Source organism: Sceloporus occidentalis, unplaced genomic scaffold, assembly GCF_023333645.1.
Source record: "Sceloporus occidentalis isolate IW3139 unplaced genomic scaffold, rSceOcc1.0.p SCAF_14, whole genome shotgun sequence".
NCBI classification, from domain to species: domain Eukaryota; kingdom Metazoa; phylum Chordata; class Lepidosauria; order Squamata; family Phrynosomatidae; genus Sceloporus; species Sceloporus occidentalis.
This window is the reverse complement of record NW_028316994.1, coordinates 18,061,711-18,081,506: the sequence shown is the minus strand read 5'-3', so window position 1 is coordinate 18,081,506 and position 19,796 is coordinate 18,061,711. Positions and strand designations below refer to the sequence as shown.

At 47.5% G+C, this 19,796-nt stretch overlaps 1 protein-coding gene across 1 annotated transcript; it reads right to left on the bottom strand.

Annotated features, from left to right (window-relative positions):
- Nucleotides 1–488: 488 nt before the first annotated feature.
- On the bottom strand, nt 489–19,229 carry DVL2 (dishevelled segment polarity protein 2). The gene is made up of 15 exons (XM_089479639.1): nt 18,854–19,229; nt 17,106–17,175; nt 15,539–15,690; nt 15,346–15,455; nt 15,086–15,218; nt 13,153–13,243; nt 12,538–12,607; nt 10,467–10,606; nt 10,208–10,284; nt 10,015–10,082; nt 9,206–9,340; nt 8,092–8,223; nt 6,379–6,555; nt 5,139–5,363; nt 489–4,598 (listed from the first exon to the last, which is right to left on the bottom strand). Exons 1-15 carry the CDS (start codon nt 19,126–19,128, stop codon nt 4,117–4,119), a joined length of 2,337 nt encoding a protein of 778 aa, XP_089335765.1. The 5' UTR covers nt 19,129–19,229; the 3' UTR covers nt 489–4,116.
- Between the last annotated feature and the right edge of the window lie 567 nt (nt 19,230–19,796).

Here is a 19,796-nt window from a genome sequence, read left to right as displayed (position 1 = left end):
TGGGAAAGCTATGGAGAAGGGAGGGAGGAGAGAAATTGGAGGTCTGTGTCCCCCTTTGTGCAAGCCATCAGCCTTGGGGAAAGTTGTGTGGAAGGAAGGGAACCTGGAGGTCTGTGTCCACATTTTGCATGCCCGGACTGACCCTTGGGAGAGGACCCCTGGGAGAGGGAGAAGGAGGGAATGAAGGGGTATTTCCCCCCCCTCCATTTAGATCCTTTGTTACATGCTCCTGAGTCTGACCCTCGACTTATCCATGGATCATATCAAAATCCGTGATTTTGCCCCAAAACCTGCCCTTGGCTTATACACAAGGTCGGCTTATACATGAGGATATATGATAGTACAACAGGACCTGGAAAATGCGCGCCCAGCGACATCCCTCTCCCCGCAACGAGATGCTTTCCCAGGGGCCAAGAAAAGAGCCGCCCCGATTCCCTAATTCTGGAATTAAGAAACAAGCAAAAACCATCACAACACGTTTTGGGTTTATCAGATTTTTTTGTTTCGTTTTTAATTGAATGCTTTTTGTTTTTTTGTACAGAAAAAAAAGGAGCTAAAAATAAATATGTTATTACAAAATAGTTTTCTGCTACGGATCACACTCACACTCACACACGCGTGCACACACACGCAAACCCCCCGGAGAAGAGGGGAAAGCTAAATACTCGAGATCTGGACCTACAAAAGTTCTGGTATCGTCCCCAGATTGGGAGATATAGCACCATCGAAGAAGAAAATGAGACTTCTATTATTATTATTAGTATTATTATTAATAGGTCCTGCTCCCTGCACCTTATTTCGTTCTAGAGGAAACCGGAAAACCGCTTTAAAATAAGGTATTTAAAAAGAGCATGTTGAAAAGAGGCTATTTAGAAATTTCCGATTACACTCTGCAAGGAAAGGGGTGAGCAATTCTGGTGTGGAAATCGGGAATGAACAAAAACCCTCCAAAAGGATCTCCTTAAACTGGGGGGATTCAAGAAAATCTATTCCCAAAGCTTAGTTTTCCAATGTTTTAAAGTGTTCCCAATCCCAGTTTTCCAAATCTCCAGCTAACCACTTGCCATGGAGAGAAATAACTCCTGGTTCAGAAAGCAATCCACTTATTGCTATGTTAGAAAGGAACTTGTTTCCCTTGTCCTCTACTCTTTTGTGACTTAAACATGGTTAAGTAGATTGGTTTACATGGCAAGTTGCAGGACTGGGAAGATCAAGGACATACAAACTGAAACATTCCCGCAAATCCTCTCTCTAAATGCCACCTAAAGGTCACTTTTAATGCTGGGAAAGTTACTCATTACATCCCCTAAAAGCAACTTTGTTCCCACTTAACTTTTGAAATCTACATTTGCTACATTCCCATTACCAAACAAAAAAGGGACCAGTTAAAAGGAGCTGCGCTGAGCGAATGCATAAAATAACATGCTACTAACTGCGTTGCAGTAACATGTTCTTTGCAGCTGCATCACCTGCAATGCCTTATTTCCAACTGAGGCTCAACTATTCCTCCCCAATTCATTCTCGATTTATCACTGAGAATTACACATGACATGCTAAAGAGATATCAAAGATAAATATAGAGCTGACATTGTGCTAAGAGACGTAACACGAGAGTTAAGTGTCCCTTTTTGGAGACACTTTTGGGGGTGTTGTTTTTGGGGCACTGTGAGGATCTTGACACCCAAAGCCACCCCTGGCCTTATTGTAAAGTCACTGAAGTGGCTCTGTGTGACCATTTCGTTCTTTTCGGCAAGAAGGCAGGATCGGAGAAGCCTCTGGCTGCATCCCCAGCCAGGTGCAAAATGATAACATTGGCACCAGGATCTGTCCATTAATCATTGCGCATCTGGCTACAGGAACACAGCCAGAGTCACCTTCAATCCTCCGTTTTTCACAAAGCACTCAATGGCCATGAGGGCTGGATCCAGGGGCTATTCTGTCGTTCCCAAACTTCGGCCTTCCAGGTGTTTTGGACTTCAGCCCCGACTAGGGCTTCTGGGAGTCGGAAGTCCAAAACACCCACAGGACCAAGGTTTAGGAATCGTTGGGCTACAGTTGGTTGGGGAGCAGCATGCGGATATTTATGCTAGGCTGGCAGATGTTGGATTGAGGGTTGTATGTGCAAACATTGCTGAGGAGGGGGGCTTGTGTGGCATTTTTGGAACTAAGAGCATCAGCTTGCAGAAAAACATACTGGATGCTGACCATGTTATGACACCATTATTTGTCCGGGAAGAACTTTTGGAAGGGGAACGACAAGCAGAAGACCTGCAGCCTAATCCAGGCTTCTTCAATGTGGTGCCTTTCGGATGGGTTGGACTGCAACTCCCATTATCCCACAGCCAGCTCTGCAGTCCAACCCATCTGAAAAGCACCAAGCTGAAGAAGTCTGGCCTAATCTCATGGTGCTTTTTACCAGAGTGAATGATATTATTATTTGGCTTCGAAGTGTCTCCTGTCTTTAAAAAAAGAATAATAAAACTCAACAGATGAAAATGAACCTGGTGCAAGCTGCAAAGAAAATGGATTTTACTGTTCTCGGGACGTGGTACAAAACAAGGAGGGATGTGTAACCTGGACCTCGGGAAAACTAGTCACCGGAAGTGACGCTTTGGTTGCAAACGCTTCAAAACAAAAAGAGTTGTAGTGTTGGCAGAAATGAAACCCCCACAATCCTATCTCACACTAAGACAGGGGCTGTATAGTGTTCCCACAAGTTTTAGGGGGCGAGGTGGGATGGGAGGGGTCCTGGTTGTTGTTTTTTTAATACACATATATACACTAAAAAGTTTATAAAAAGAACTATGAACCCCCCCCAAAAAAACCCTTCTTTTTTTTTTTTTTTTAAAAAAAACCCTACAAAACTATCACTTCATTGACACCGGTTCTGCGACCCTCAAGAAGGGAGACCTGTGAGTACCATTGGAAAAAAGGCCTTCTTGATGGACAGCAGGAAAAGGCAGAAGACATGGGAGTCATATGAAAGCCAATTAAAGGGTCCCCCAAACCTCAACAAAAGGGGTCCCTCGTACCTCAAGGGATATCTTCTTGTGTGACGTAAAAACACAAAAGTCACACCAGCTCCGATACAGCAACTGGACTTTGGCATAGGACTCCCAGGAAGACAGAACATTCGAAAGGTCATCTCACTGACGGTGATGGCCAAGAGGGATCAAAGTTCAGATGACCACTACAATTGGTCATCCTAAAAGTCAAGGCAGCTATGTAAGAGGAAGGCAAAGGTCACATGATCCTAGAGACCTGAGTCGGAGGATTTTAAAAAGGTGGCCAAAGGTAGCCTTATTAAAAACAAAAGAAGAATGGACAAAAGGGCTGGGTGCTGACTCGAGATATGGACGCTGGAAGGCGAGAGGCCCAGCCAGGTGAGCATGATTAATGGGAGGAAGTTCTGGCAAACGGTCTCTGAAGATCTAAGGGACCCACATGATGAGACCACATGAAGGCAAATGGCTCTGCTGGTGAATGAGGGAGTGCTGGCAAGGTTATTGTGTTGCATGAGTCCTAAGGCAAGTCACAAATTGTTGTTGTTCTTGTGTGCCTTCAAGTCGTTCCTGACTTATGGCAAAGCTATCATCAGGTTTTCTTGGCAAAACTTGTTCAGAGAACGTTTGCCATTGCCTTCTCCTGAGGCTGAGACCATGTGTCTTGCCCAAAGTCACCCAGTGGGTTTCATGGCTGAGTGGAGAATTGAACCCTGGACTCCAAAGTTGCAGTACAACACTCAAACTACTATGCCACACTGGTTCTCCAAGTCACAAGATAGTAAGGTCAAAAGATCCCAGCCTTTTCCAAACCGGGGGACTGTGGGAGCAGATCAGGAGGGTCCCAGGTTGGTGAATGCTAGGACGGATCACAAATGGAAGTCGTATTGCTTTTGTCTCACCACTCAGCTGGTGATGGGAGACCAGGGAGTGGGTCAAGCACTACTGATGTGTGGCCATGGGAAGAAGGGTTTGGTCCATCCCACTCCTGGAAGGCTCTTTTGTGGCCAGAGGCAGCAAAATGGAGGAGGTCAGGCGGTTCTTGGAAGGCTCTGCAGAAGGGAGGCCACTGTGGTGAGAAGAGGGACATTGAAGCCTGCGGGGCTCTGTCAGATCACATAACGTCGACAAAAAACTCGCTAGGGTTGCCCATGGCCATGTGGAAGGACTGGCGGCTGGCCGTCAGCTCAGGAGGCACGGAGCCCAAATCGCGCACTGGCGGGGCACCTGGAGGTTGGATGGCCGCAGCAGCAGCTGCAGCGGAAGGAGGAGCAGGTGGCGGCACCATCATGACAACCATGGGGTTATAGGCCAGGGGCATCCCTCCTGGGGCAGCGTAGGCCGCATGGAGGGAGTGGTGGGAGCGGACGCTGCTGCCCCCCAGGCTGTGCTGGCTCCGCTGTGAGGTTCCCTCTCCGCTTGGGCCCACTGGGCCCCCACCGCGCTGGCTGCCACTGCGGGTTGAATACTCTGACTCGCTCCCGCTGCCCGACTTGGAGTCTGCCCCAGCCTTCTCCTCCTTGTGCTTGCCAGCCCCACGGCCACCTCCGCTGCCCCCACCTCCATCGCTACGATTTGACCCGCTGCTCCGGCTGCCTGTAAAACAAGGAAAAAAGGTAGATGTCAGCCTGGGTGGGGGCGCGCGAGGGAGAAAGCCTGTAGCACCTTTGAGAGTAACTGAAAGAAGGAAGTTGAGCAGCATGTGGTTTTGTAGTCTACTTCAACCAAATACATTTGAGAAACCAGACTTAAGTCTACGAAAGCCCATGCTGCCATTTCTTTAACTATTTTCAAAACTGAGTTGAAAACCATCCTGTTCAGAGAAGTGTTCCCAGGCATTGCGTGACTATTATTTGCTATTTGACATTTTTAATTTGTTGCCTGTTTTATTGAACCCTTTCCTGTATTGTTATGTATTATTTATATGTATTATGCTATTATATCTTAGATTGTACGTCACAGGCAGGAGTCTTCTTCCCCTCCTCCCAGCAACCCAAGAGGGCTATCGTTCAGGCTTGCCCTAGACTGATCCCAACCAAGGGAACAACCCATTCAAATGAGCCCTGATGCCCCAAAGACTGCTGAGGCCAGACCCCCTGCAACCCCTCAGTTACAATGAGGCACTCAGCAACCTACCTTCGCTGTGCTGGCTGCCAGCACTCCCCATGCCATAGCTGTAGGAAGAGAGCTCATGATAGGGTGGAGGCTGGGTGCTGTATGGGTGGGGTGCTGGGTACTGATAGGAGAACGTCGGCATCAGGGGCCAAGGGGTGGCACCCGGCAGAGGCAGAGGCGCCAGGGTGTCTTGGTCAGAAGCCCCGCTGGAACCGTCGTTGTCATTGAGCGAGAGGTTGGCCATATCTGTGGGAAGGAAAAGAGACCCTAGAATAAATCCCTCCTGCATGAGTGGGCCAACCACATTGCCCCTCCCTATTTTAAATCTGGCTTCTCCAATGTTTGCCAACACCCTCTAAGGGAACGTTTTGATACATTTTTGTCCTTCTCTGGGACATTTAAGGCTAGGAAGGCCTTTTTTCTCAACAGTAAATGATCCACAAGTCAACTTCCACATCACTTCCTGTTGGAAAAAGAGACTGCCCTTCCATGCACCCTAATTGGCATTTGGAACTAATGGATTTTTCTCACTCCTGCATTGAGATGAGCTGTATCACAAGGCAAGCTGTACCAGCGTTACTCAGTCTGGGAACAACATCAGCAGCCTCAGCAGAGGAGAGACAGTCCAGGAGGCTCCCAAGCCAGGGAGCCCAATTCTGCCCCAAGGATTCAATTTATTGAATGTGTTTGGCTTTGGGGGGAAATGATGAGAAAGGAAGGACAAGGAGACTTCAAGATGGAATGGAAAGAAGCTAAATAATGAAAGGAGAGACCTGGGAGGGCAAAAGTAAGCTGCTAAATAAACATATATAACTAAAGGGGGATCAATTTTTAAAGCAATCTGCAATGCTCCCTTCCTGGGAATACTTGCTAACAGCAGCATCAAAACAAACTCAAGATCATTTCTGCTAGGCTGGCTTTGACCGCTGAACTAGCTGTAACTCAGTAGGATGCTTAAGAAGACTCCTTTGTTTTGTGTTATTTCTTAGTCACTCTAATTATACAGAGACTAGGGGAGGGAGCAACCCAAAAATTTGTCCAAAAGAAACTCTCGGTAGATGTCACAGGTTGCAACTATTTGGCCGGAAAGCAGGGAACAAGTTGAAATAAACAAACACACACCAGTAACCTCTGTCATGAAATCCCCCAAATTCCCAGACCTAATTTACAGTTCTGAACGCAGCACTGCCCCTTCCACCCCTCTCCTGGAACAAAGTCCCAAACCTTTAAGCAACTATGGGTCAAGGTTATTCCCACTTACAGTTCTCGCAGCCGCTGAAGTCTCCAAAGATGTAGTAGCACTGCTCCGAGAAGGTGATCTTGTTGACCGTGTGTCGGATGAATCCGGCCTTTAGCAGGTTGCTGGCATATTTGCGGGCCTCTCGGCGGTCTTGGAATCCCTCCACGTGGTGGTACAGCCAGTCCACCACGTCCGAGCCTGGACACCGGGAGAAAGGCAGGGGGGCCATGCATTATGCCACCTACATGGGGGCCACGCAGGGCATTTTCCCCAAACTTCACATACTCCAAAGTGTTGGTCTACAATTCCTAATGAGGAGTGGTTTGATTTAAATCTATTTTAGTTAGACCACTCCTCTGAAGACCTTGGCTTTAAACATTTCCATCACAACTGAAATCACTTTTGAGGAATAGTTGTCCCTCTCTATCCAGATTCTTTATCCACTCATTTAAGCATCCATGGCTTGAAAATATTTTAAAAATATATACATTCCAAAAGGCAAACCTTGATTTTGCCATCTTATGTAACACCTCACATTTTACTATCCATTGTATTTAATGGGACTAGAATATCCAAGGATTTTAGCATCCATGAGGGGTCTTGGAGCCAAACACCAGGAGATACAAAGGGCCCACATTATTCTACTTAATCATCAACTTTTAGAAGAAACACATAATTATATTTCTAGTCTAATAGAAATGCTTTATTGTTTAATATTGTTTACTATGTTTGGGGATGCAGGTTTTGTTAGTACAGTGGGCTCTCCACGTTTTCTTGCTAGCCATTAGGAGGGCTGGAACTGAACCCCTGCAAGAGGGAAGGGCTCACTACACTGTAAACAGTAATTCTGAAATATTTTGAGATTAATTTTCAGTACATAAAAATGGGATCCTTTGCATTCGTACCAACTCCTCCTCCTCCTCCTCCTCCCTTTTCAGATCTCCTCCATTTCCCCAAATTCTCTATTCACGGACTTTCTTTGTCTTTGCACTGAGAGAAGCAAGAGAATACAGAACGAGAGTGGAAAAAGGAGATAGAGAATGCATCTGACGAAGACCACTTGCAGAATAGGACTGACCAGATCATAATTGTTGCTATTGTGTGCCTTTCTTAGGGCAAATGGGGTTTTCTTGGCAGAACTTGTTCAGAGAGGGTTTGCCCTCTGAGGGAGGGAAAGTGTGACTTGCCCAGGGTCGTCCAGTGGGTTTCTATGGCTGAGTGGGGCATTTGAACCCTGGTATTTCCCAGTGCCCTAGTCCAGCCTTAAAACTACTACACCACACTGGCTCTCAGATGGACAGGTTGCTTACCTGTAACGGTATTTTGAGTGGTCATCTGTTAATATGGTCGCAGAATATAATTCATCCTGAAGTTTTCTTTTGACCTAAGCTCCTTTTTATTGAGGCTGCATCCTCTCTTCTGGTGCCACAACAAACTAAAGTTCCCAAATTCCATTTCACTTAGCCATGGCAGTTATAGTAGTTTCAAACCAGATTATTTCTGCCATGCGGATGCAGCCTACTTGTGTTAAGAACATTTTAAAATCTGATCTATTTGTACATTTTTTCAAAAAAACTTTTACATTTCCTCCCCATTTTAAACAAAACTATCGATTTTATCAACGCTGCCGATCATCCTCTACCCCAAATGGGGGTGTGATCCAACATGTCTGGAGGTCTGCTCAGGTGAATTCTGCTCCAGCCTACCACATCCTCCCCTTTCTTGGTGCAGTACCTAGGAAGGCATTTGGGATGGTGATTTTGAGCCACATGCGGTCCCGCACCTCCAGGCCCGACTCAGGAGAGGCCATTGCTTTGGTGACAGAAGCCATGTCAGTGTGGATGGAGAGGTTGAAGTCATCAAAGCCTAAAAAGAGAAGAAAGATGGGAAGCATAACAGAGAACATCAAGGAACTGAGCCAGTTCCCCAAAGAAACTGAGTTTTGGTAATCAGATGTACTACTTTCACCTCTCAATATTACCTGACCATGATTTAAAGATCTGCCCTTAGTGACTGCAATCCTGCCCTCTTCACCAGCTAAGGGGCACATGTAAATCTGCCATATGTGGCATGGAGTACAGAGCCCAGGAAAGCTTTCATCACCCTCTATTTGTCAATCTTTGAAGAGCCAGAAGCTTCTTTGTAGTTTTTGCTAAATAGCAGAACTGGGGGGGGGGGGGGGAGGAGGAGGAATTCTTGACAGTATAAAGTGAAAAAGGTGTTATGTAAAAGGAGAGACAAAAATACACTCTCTCTGAAAAGCCTGGAAAAGCTGGCAGTGCCTTATATCATCTTTTCCCTGGCCTCACGTTGGCAGGTATTTTTCAGACCATGACTCCCAGAATTCTCCATTTACATTTTCCCCTTTTGCACAAGTTACTTCTTCTGGACACCCAAGATCCCCACCCTTTTTTGATCACAACTCCCAGAATCCTCCCACTAGCATGGCTTCTGGCCTATGTTATTATTATTTTTTTACTAAGACTCTGAGAATCCTCCAGCCAACACAGTCCCCAGCAAATTCTTGGGAGTCACAGTCCAAAAACTGAATTTTTCCAAGAACTCCCAATGTTTGTACAGACTTTTCTGAACAGAACAAGCCTCAAACGCCAGCAACGTGGCTCTCCAGTGGTGCTCAGAACCCTAGATAGTTCCTACCCTGTTTCTAACTCTACTTGCCTGTCCTCACACCATTCCATTTCCCACCCATTTTATTCCTTCAAATTTTGTGTAATTCAGTCAGCTGTTCGTTGCTGTTTTCTAAAACCAGTTGAGCAAAAGTTTTCAGAAGCGGGCACACGGGAAGCCTTCCTCCCCACCTAGTGGCTGGACAGTCGAGGGCACTCACGCTCGGTCTCTGTGACAGACGTCCCGGAGGTGATGGTGCTCATGGAGCTACTCCCTGGATAGGCAGCAAAGGCCCCGGTCAGGGCAGCTGAGTGGGATACCCAAGCCGCTGGGTCGATGGGCTGGATTGGCTCATCTGGGCATGAGGAGAGATGGAAGTTAAGCACCAGGAAGCTTCCCAAAGAACCAAGCCCTGCCCCCTATCACCCTACATCATCAGGCACCCTTCAGATACATTCTTCATGTTCCAAACAGCTATGCTGTCTGGGGGATTATGGCAGGTGTAGTCCAACAGGTAAGAAGCAGAGTAGGAAGAGACAGGGTGGTTCAGTGGTTTATGGGTTGGACTAGGATTCTGGGAGCCCAAGGTAGAAATCCCCATTCAGTTCAAGGTGATCTTGGGGGACTCACTCTCTTTCAACCTCAGAGGAAGGCCATAGTAACCCTCCTCTGACAAAATTTGGTGAAACAAACCTTATCATAGGGTTGCCCCATCTTGAAGCCAACATAAAGGCACATAACAACAAGTCCAACAGGTCTGGAGGGAATCTGATTGGACAAGGCCATCCCAAAACCCTGATCCTAAACAACTCCCCACGAGGTTCAAATGGGTAGTCCCTTCAGAAACAGAGCCTGAAGCTTTAGCCATGTGGGTATACAAACATGTCCTAGGTTGCCCTGACAATTTGGCAAAAAGTCTTAGGCCCAGAGTTAATCAGGGAACCTTGCCACAGCTTCAAAGGTTCAGCTTGCAAGACTGCTTTATGGCTAGGTTGAGAGCCTGAGTTCAAAACATATCCAACCACTTACTTCTTGGCAAGGTGAAATACCCTTGCGGGGAGGGATCCCAGCACTTGGCCACTGTCAACACAATTGGGCTGTAAAAGAAAAGAAAGAAAAGGAGCCCTTGAGTCTATTGACACAGTGGCACACACACAGACACACACAAAATAACCCACATCTAGAGAGGAATCTGGAAGGGGTCGGTAGGAATAATACCTACCCTGGCTTGTGAACTATCTCTCTCAGGACTCTCACAGCATCATCATTGCTCATGTTCTCAAAATTGATGTCGTTGACCTGGGACAAAGGAGAGGTGCACATTTTGAGGCCTGCTTTGAGACCTGATGCATATTCCCCTCCCACGTCCATGACACAGAAAAGCCATCACCCCTCCTGGAGGACAAAGGACAATCTAGCCAACTCTCATCTCATCAGAGCGATGAGAAATCCCGACATACCGAGGGAAGGAACTGGCTCACCTGAAGCAGCATGTCCCCAGGTTCAATTCTGCCGTCAGCAGCAACCGCCCCGCCTTTCATGATGGAGCCGATGTAGATGCCGCCATCCCCTCGCTCGTTGCTTTGTCCCACAATGGAGATGCCCAGGAAGTTGTATTTTTCTACCCAGGCAGGGAAACAAACAAACAAAAAAAGAAGGAAGGAAGAAAGAAAGAAAGAAAGCTTATACTGTATAGGATACTGAGAGGACTCCTAAAACAAGCTTCGTGAATAGAGTTGAGAAGGTCACCCCCAAAATCAGCGGGGGGAAAACAGAGTTGTCTCCCACATTTCTTTCAAAAGCCTTTTTTTCTAGATTTTTTAAAAATGAGTTTTGGAAAATGCTCCTTAATGAAGAATAAAACACTTAAGATCAGGTGTTCACATATTTACTCCCACACCATTTATTCCTAAAATCTATGTAGCAGACAGACATTGATACAAAACTACATACAGTATCTGACATCAGTTTCACTCTTGGTCTCAGTTTCCTTTTCTCTTTTTATGGTAATGAGAGCTTTATGTCTGCTTAGTACTACAGAGGACTAGAGGAGATAAAACAATTCTCCTTGTTTTGCTTATCTTCTGGTTTCTAATGGTGTTTTTTTCTTTGTTTGGCCCCTTAACTTGGCTAAAGCAAAGAAGTCCCTTACAGTTCATGCATTCTTCACATTCAGGTCCTTACAGCTCTGTTTGTAACAAAAAATTACAATGTAAAAATGTAAATTCTATTTGTAATATTTTGGGGGGGTTACTTTCAATATATCAAACACAATACTTTCATGCCATGCCAAGCTCCACATAATGCATTTTATGTTCCTAAAGTATCAACGTGACTTTCAATCTGTCAAGGATGCTAATACTGTATTCCCCCTCCTAACATTTCTGAACATTTTCTTTTCCTCTCCTCCCTCATGGTTTCAAAATAAATCTCCACTCATGACCCAGGTGGGATTACTATGCACCGTAACCACCCCCTCCAAATCCCTGCCTTACCTTTTCATAAACACTCCCCTGAAAGGAGATTCACCACTCTTAAGGAATGCCTGAGGAATCTTCTTTGCTGTGGCTGGAAAAGGTCTACAATTGCCCTACAGTCAGCTGTTGACTATGGCAACAATTGGCAACCAGCAAGTTGGCTTGCCTTTACACTTATTAAGTCACACACATTATTTCTGGGAGCTTGGAAAACTTACTTTTGGGTGGCCTGCAACTCCCAGAATACTGGCTGGAAGCTTCTGGGAACTGTAGGCAAAAAAGTAACTTTCCCACACTCTCCTCCTCCTCCTCCTCTGTATTTGCAATCTCCTCCCTTGGTTTTCTAACCTTGTCCATCTTAATCCCTCTTACTCCACCACAACTAATTCCTCTCTCGCCGACAGGGCTGGTTAGAAATAAATGAAATTGATTTAAGCCATGATTGAAATTGCTTCATTGAAGGACTCAGTTTTAATGATCTAAATCAGAGTTGAAATGATGAGTAAGAAAGGTTTTATTTAATCATCGCTCTGCAGAGAAAAAAAGTATTGTTTAATATAACCTTTATACGTATTTGTAGATGTAGCTTTCATTAGATGGAAGATACATGCTAAGGTGTTACTCTGAACTGCTTTCAGATTAATTTTCAATTCATCAAAAATTGATTCTATTTCATTTATATCCGGGTTCCTCCTCCTTGTTCAGATCTACTCCATCTCACCAAACTCTGTTCACAGACATTCTCTATTTTTGTGCTCAGGAGAGAAAGGCGAGGCTTTCGGATAGAGAAAAAGAGAGAGAGATCCCAAGCGTGTGACCTTAATGTACCTGCAGAACAGGACGGCTCCAGTTATCTCCCATCTCCACAAACCACTGTTTAACACATTAATGTAATTTAATTAAAAGTTGTAGAACTGATATTCACAATGATATCGCTGACCTAACATCAGATGGTACTAATTGCTTTAAGAAAATTTGTAAAAGATCTGATTCTGCTAAAAAGCAATCTAATTTCATTTTTAACCCCTATTTTGTCAAGAGATCATGGATTTTTTTAAAAAATAGCCCTGCTTACCCATGTTCAGTGTAACTGTGATGATGTTGAGGGACATGGTGGAATCTGTGACGCTGCTGAAGGATGAAGTCTGAAACAACAACCAGTTGAGAAAGGAGTTTGGGCAGGAGGAGAGACACTAGGATTTGGCAGCCCCCTCCATGTTCATTCCACACAAAAAACCCATGGGACAGTCTCTGCTATGACATCTCCTCTGTTGTCATGCACTTTTAAAACATGTCTGACTTATGGCAACCCTAAGGCAAACCTGTCATGGGGTTTTCTTAGCCAGATTTATTCTGAGGAGGTTTGCCATTGCCTTCCTCTTAGACTTGTCCAAGGGCCACCCACTGATTTTGTGTAGTTGACTAGGGATTCAAAAACTAGTCTCAAGCCACTACATCACACTGCCTCTCCTATGGTGTTATTGGCCAGATTTACTTAGAGGAAGTTGATGTTGCTTTCCTCTGGGGCTGTGAGAGTAACTTGGCTAAGGTTTTCTATGGCTGAGGAAGGATTCAAACCCTGGTCCCCTGGAGTCTAGTCCAACATAAAACCACAACCACACCAGTTCTCTCTGCCCCGAAATGAAGCCCAAGCCCTCACGCACCCACCCAGCCCAAGGCCCACACCCACCCGCTCCAGACGCGGGGGGCGCTGTTTCCGTCGCCTGCGATGACGCTTGAGGAGGCGAGAGGCACTGCTCTGCTCTGTGGAGCTGCTGAACCTGCCACAAGAAGAGACAGAGAGAAGTCTGGAGAGCACCAACGCCATCTTGAGGCTGAGGTGCCAGTTGGCAACCCCCAGCTACACCTAATATGGGCCACCACTCAAAAAGGCAAAACCAAGTTTCTTGTCAGGACTGAATTATTTACCTCCTCAGCAATTAGTTTCTATGTCTTCTTTTGTGTTGCATTTAAATTGCTTTCTCCCTCTCTGAGGGCAACTGACAGCCCCCATCCTCAGCTTTCCTGAAGATAGTGCCCTTTAGATGTTTTGGACTACAGTACCCATAAGCCCACAACCAACCAGGGAAGGCTAAGGTAGCCAGTTTACACCAAAGGCTGGAAGCTTTGGCCACCTTAGCCTTCCCTGACTGGGTGACCTTAGATAGTTGGCTGAGGTCATACTCCTTTGTGTTTGATATGCTGGCTGCTTCCCTGGCTTGGTTAGGACAACTATGCAGTAAGAAAGCCAAGACCTGGGGGCAGATGGGAACATTTCAGGACTCTCTAAAGTTTGCAGTGAGGGGGCCTGAATGACTACCAATAGAACCAAAATATTTTTATTCTATCAGGTGCCTGTTTGCAGGTAGACCTTAGTTAACCAAGTCAATGTCTTCCTGGACCTTATTTCTTTAACAGAAAATTTGGTAATAGAGGCAAAAATAGCAGAGAATAAAAAGGGAGAGGTTACTACACACACACCCCTCCAAAAAGCAAAAAAGAGCAGCTCAACATGTTTCAAGCAAGCTTTCATTCAAAACTAACAATGTGCATGTGGGAAATGAAACAACCAGGTCAGAGAGGGCTTGTGGAGGTGAACACAAGCATTTTGAGCCTTCTAGAGGTTATCTGAAGGCTTCTTCTAAAAGGCACCAATGGACGTCTTTTGTTCTCACCAGCCTCTTCTTTTCCTATTATTTCCATTTTGGTAGCCAAATGTATATAGATCCTTTAATATGTTAGGGTAGAGAAGTAGCTGGTGAGGCAGGCTTATCTCCTTTCCCCTTTTTCTCCCTGTTCTGTTCTTCACACATTCTCAGTCTGGAATTCTGGAGGCAGACGCTGCTTACGCTGCCTGTTGTAGGCAGACACATGCAGTTATAATAGATTTGCTGGAGTAGAATCTCACTATTTCCCAGCTCTAGCTTTGTTTACAGCAGACATGTGGCTGCAACCCACCACCAAAAGTCTGTGTTCCTCCAGCTCCCTTTCATCATCTCCCCAATGCTGCTTAAAAGCTTCTATCTGGACAGAGAACAAGGAGGAAACATGGGCTGAGTGGGTGTAAAGAGACTTTGTAAAAAGAAGCGTCACTGTTAGAAATATGGCTATATGTCCTTCCTAACAAATGGTCATTTGCATTGGAGCATCCCATCACAAATGTTTCAGAGACCCTTTAAGATTGACTGGAAGTACTGAGTGATCTTATGATATTAGCTACTCCTTTTCAGTTCATACAGTTTAAATGTTCAGTACTTTGCATTTGAATGTTCATAAACACTTTTAACATTCCAGAAAAAGCCCTTCCTAAGCAAACAGCTGAAGAGATACTAAGGCCTGTTACAGACTGCCAAAATAAAGCTGCTTTGGGTCTCTTTGGAGGTATGCTGTTTAAATGATGCATGTGTCCTAAGAGTCCGAAAGCTTCACCAAAGCCACATTCCAATCCTTAGGACTGGAGCATGGCTTTGGCGTGGCTTCTGGACCCTTAGGACACATGCATCATTTAAACAGCATACCTCCAAAGTGACCCGAAGCCGCTTTATTTTGGCAGTCTATATGGGGCCTAGGTGTCTGAAATCCAGATAAGTGAGACACCACTCTGGCCCATGTTCCCCTCTCACCTGCTCATGGTGTCATCATCATCCGAGTCACAGAGGCTGGTGGTCTCCAGTTCGCTGGTGAGGAGGGTGGAGGAGCTCTCGTACCCGGCCAGGTGCCGCTCCAAGCGAGACTGCCCATTCAGGCGATGTCCACCTGAAGCAGACGGGTAGGGGAGGAGATGGCCATCAGGTAGACACAGAGCCTCACCATGTTGCCCTCCCATTTCTCCCTGGCAAACAGAGAAGAAAGCCAGGATTCTACCTCCTAGGGAACCACTCACCTCCATGCTCCATGCTCTCCCTGCGCCGCGGCCGCTCCCGCCTCAGCGACACCACCGACTCTGTCTCCGTTTCGTGGTCCAGGTTCTCGTGGCTACCCGAGACATTTGGGCTGCAACAAGCAGGAAATTGCGCTGTTCAGTCTATCAAAACCTACACACTCCCCAGGATCAGATTCCCTCTCTCATTACTCACTGGAAAGAAGGGGGCCGGGAATCCCCGATGCCACTGGTCCGCTCCACAGGCAACGGAGGTAGTGGTGGAGGTGGCGGGGAAGGCTCTGGTCGTACCTCGATAGGAGGGGGCGGTGGTGGAGGCTCTGGCTGGGGGGTTTCTGAGGACACCAGCTGTGTTGCAGAAGAGGAGATAGCACACTGAGCATAGCATCCTATTGTTCCAAAGGCACTGATTTGAAAAGCAGTCTGAGTCCTATGGTTTGCTCTGTGATCCATTTGTACATCACTTGGAGAGTAGAGGAACCCCACCCACCAAAAAGCTGATGCAAGAAGAGAAGGACCCTGATAGATTAATCCAAATGGTCCTTAGTTCCGGTGCCTTGTTTTCTACAGTGGCCAGTCTAGAGATGTGAAAACCTGGAAAGACTAGGGACAAAATTGTGGGGAAAATCCAGGGCTTCCCCTAGATCTCTGAAGCCCCTCCCCCCAAAAAAAACCCTGAAAAGGGGAGGGGTGGTCTAGAAAAAATGAATTTAGAAATATTTTCTTTTACAATAGTGAATAAAGTATATGAATAAAAGTATCCATATATTTACTTTCCTAATATTATTTCTCAAAATGTATATCACACGCTGTTCAGCATCGGATCATTGCAATTCCTGGCCTTGGTTTTCCTTTTTTCAGCTCCTTTTTAGGGGAATGAATGCATTATGTCTCCTTCATATTATGGAAGACTAGAGAAGACAAATATTTTTGCCTATTTTAATAATGTTAACAGTCTCGTCTGATTTTATTGGTGGGGGGGGGGTTGCCTACTCCTCATAAAATGGCAAAACTCATGAAGTTGCTTTACTGTTCTGGACCTTATACAGTGCACCTGCGCCATGTGCAAACGCATTTTACGTGGCTTCCAGCTTATGCAGAAGCCATGCAGGGAGAATAATGGCGCATGCGCGCCGCCACATACACACACACCATTATTTCCTATGGGTGTCGAGCATAGGCGGATTTTCCCTTATGCGGGGGGATCTGGAAGGAAAGGGCCCACTGTAGTTTCATAAGTAACAAAAGATTAAAAAATAAAAAGAGAATTCAGTTTGTAAATATGGTCTGACTCAGCTGTACTTTTAATATGCCAATCATAATTTTATACAAACTTGTATAATAAATATAAATTCCATATGGCTAAAAAACAATGCTTTGAATCTGTAAACGATGCGAATGCAAGATTTTTCATTTCTTCTGACTATTTCAGCCCCCTTCACATCACTAGGAAAAGTGCAGGCTTTTTTCCACAACTCCAGTACTTCTGGAAACTTTACATCTCTAGGTCCTGATCAAGTCTTCAGCAGACAAAACATAAGGGCAACAGTCCTCCAGTCAGGATCTGAACCCACATCTGAGGCTGACAGAGTGTCCAATGTCAGAGGTTCTCGGGGTCAGTTAAAGAATATAGGTAGAGCCTGGAAAAATGCCTTGTTTGGCATACCTTTGTCTGCCTCCCCAATGGCCATGCAGGCCCCAGGGATTCTGGGAAATGGGGTTTCTACAGACATCTGATGAGATATGATGGGTCAACTTCTTACCCAGGAAACGACTCTGCCATTGAAACAAGGGAGCTTTGCATTGTCATCAGAGATTTCCTCCTTCACAACCCTGTAGCAAGAAAACAAATGGAGAAGACATGATCAAGGGCGGATCAACAAATGCGTCAAGGATGCGCCAATAAGTGGGGAGGGGTCCCTTCTCAGGGTCTCGTTCCCAGTGCCCAGAAAGAAAATTCTGTTCCTCTTCTGGGTGTTTTGGTGGAAAGCTCTTTGCTGGCTCTCAATGAAAGGGGGCAAGTTTGATGCCCTTCAACTTATGGCCAAGTGAAGAGGGAGGGTCCCAAGACCGGTGGGCATGGCCATTTGTGGACAATGAGGCCCTTCCCAATCTGTACTGGTCTTGCTATGTCTCTTCTCTGGCACGCTCAGCCATTTATTAAGACGGACGGGTCCACCTACTGTCCTGGGCACCTGGGTCCCAGTCTTCCCATAAGACACATACTGGCAATGTGGGGTGCAGTCTCTCAGGGACGCCTGAGTTCTCCTGCATCTTGCAGAAACAAGGTGCGCCTGGGTCTCCTTTGGGAATCTGGACTCCTGGGTTGCCCCTTCCTCCCATGGAATGCATTGCGCCATGCGTGCGTCTGTGTCCATCCACACACGTCCTTCTCTGGGCCCCTGGATCCAGGACTGTCTTAGGACACTTCCACACGGCAGAATTACAGGACTCTGGTCCCACTTTAGCTGCCATGATTGTGTCTTACACAAAGTTGGGATTCGTAGCCTGTGCAGGGAATACAGTTCCCCTCCTGATCCGCAGTCTTGCCCTTTGCATCCCTCGGACTTTCACAGACGGCAAGCCAGGAGGGACATAATGGCGCACACACCAGGGAGCCTACCAACCCTTGTCACTGATGGGGCTCCAATATCGGCAATGGGGGGGGGGGTCCCCTGCAAATTGGAAGGGGCCACTGGGCTGAGAAGTTCCTCCCAGGCCCTCTCCCCAAAGTGTTCTCCCTCCCAGCTCCAAAGCCATCATCCTCTCTTCTTGAACGGAGATGGAAAAGGTTACTTCCTGAGGCCTATGGAGAGGACCCCTTCCTTCCTTCCTTCCTTCCTTGTCCATTGGGCTGCACTGGGGGCTGCCTCTCTTGGATGGCTGGGCCGAAAGGAATGCTCCAAGGCCTCTGTGGGGCGGTGGCTCCTCTTTGGGGCGCCAAGGCCCACTCCTTGCTCCACTGGGTCATTTGGGGAGGGGCCCCTCCCTGAGAGGAGTTGGGGGGTGTTTACCTCCCAGAGACATCAAGCCCTTTCTCAGGGAGGCCTGCAGGGAGTTGAGGGGCTCCTCTTTGGGGCCTTATGGACCCCTTCCTCCTTCCTTTCCCATTCGGCTCCATGGGGTCTGTGTGCAGAGGCCCCTTTCCCTTCTCCCTGAGGCCCCCTCTCTGAGAAGACACAGCCCCCTCCTTCTCACTTTTGGGGGGCTAGGGAAGGCTCCCCCCCTTTTGGGACCCCTCCCTTGCTCCCTCAGGAACCCCTTCCTTCCTTCCTTCCTTCCTTCCTTCCTTCCTTGAGTCAGACGGGGTCGCCTTTCTAGGGCTGCATCCGCACTGGAGACAGAAGCCGGTCTGGCACCGCTCTTCAGCATCCTGGCTCAAAGGCTATGGAATTCTGGGAGTTGGAGTCTGTTCTGGGGCCCAGAGCTGAAGGCTTAGCCCTTTCCTGGCTCAAAGGCTCCCAGAATTCCATAGGCCTGGAGCCAGGGGAGGGCGACTGCTCCTCCTCACCCGAAGTCCTGGTCCATGCTCTTGAAGAAGTACTTGGCCCCCGGCCGGGCGAGCGCCGCCTTGACGTGGCCCAGCGTCAGGCGCTCGGCGGGGACCGGGATCTTCACCAGGTACGGCGTCTCCTCCTCGTCCAGGTGGTAGATCACCTTCGTCTCACCGGGAAAAGCCGACGACGCCGGAGCCGAGGCCTGAGCAGCGCACGCCGGAGCCGCCATCGCCATCGCCGCCGCCGCAGGGGCCCCGACGGAGCCAGGCCCGGGGCCCGCCATCGCCATGGCAACCACGGCTCAGGCCCCGCCCACCGACGGCAGGCAAAGAACTACTTCCGCCGCAGCAGGGAGAGAGAGAGAGAGAGAAAAGGGAAGGGCGGCGCGAGGAGCCCTCTCCCGCAGCAACGGCCGCAGCGGTGCCTACGTCATCACGCACACATGCGCGCGCAGCCCCTCCAGACGTGAGGTGGCGCTCGCGTCACGTGACGGCTCCCACCCACACCGCCCACGTCACGTGGACGGGAATGTGACGTTCTAGGAGGAGGAGCGCAAATAACGATCCTCCTCCCCTTCTTTGTCCTTTAGCGGCGGACGTCACGTGAGAGTGGGGCCACGCCCCTGCCACTTGATTGGCAGAAGAGGGGCGGGGCCTACGGGGCCGCTTTAACCGTCATGGCTCCAACTTCGATGGAATCTTGGGATTTGTAGTTCGTTGAGTCTTTCTGACACAATAAAGGCTGGATTTTTCAGCAAAGCACAATTCCCAGGATTGCTGGATTTAAAACGCAGCCATGGAGGCCAAAGCGGTGTCAAATTGGATATCTGGCTGCATCCACGTTAGAGAAATAACCCTTCCCTGGCTCAAAGCCTATGGAATTCTGGGAGTTGGAGTTTGTTGTGGGCCCAGAGCGGAGCAGAGCTTAAGGAAGAAATGCCCCACAACATACTCCCAA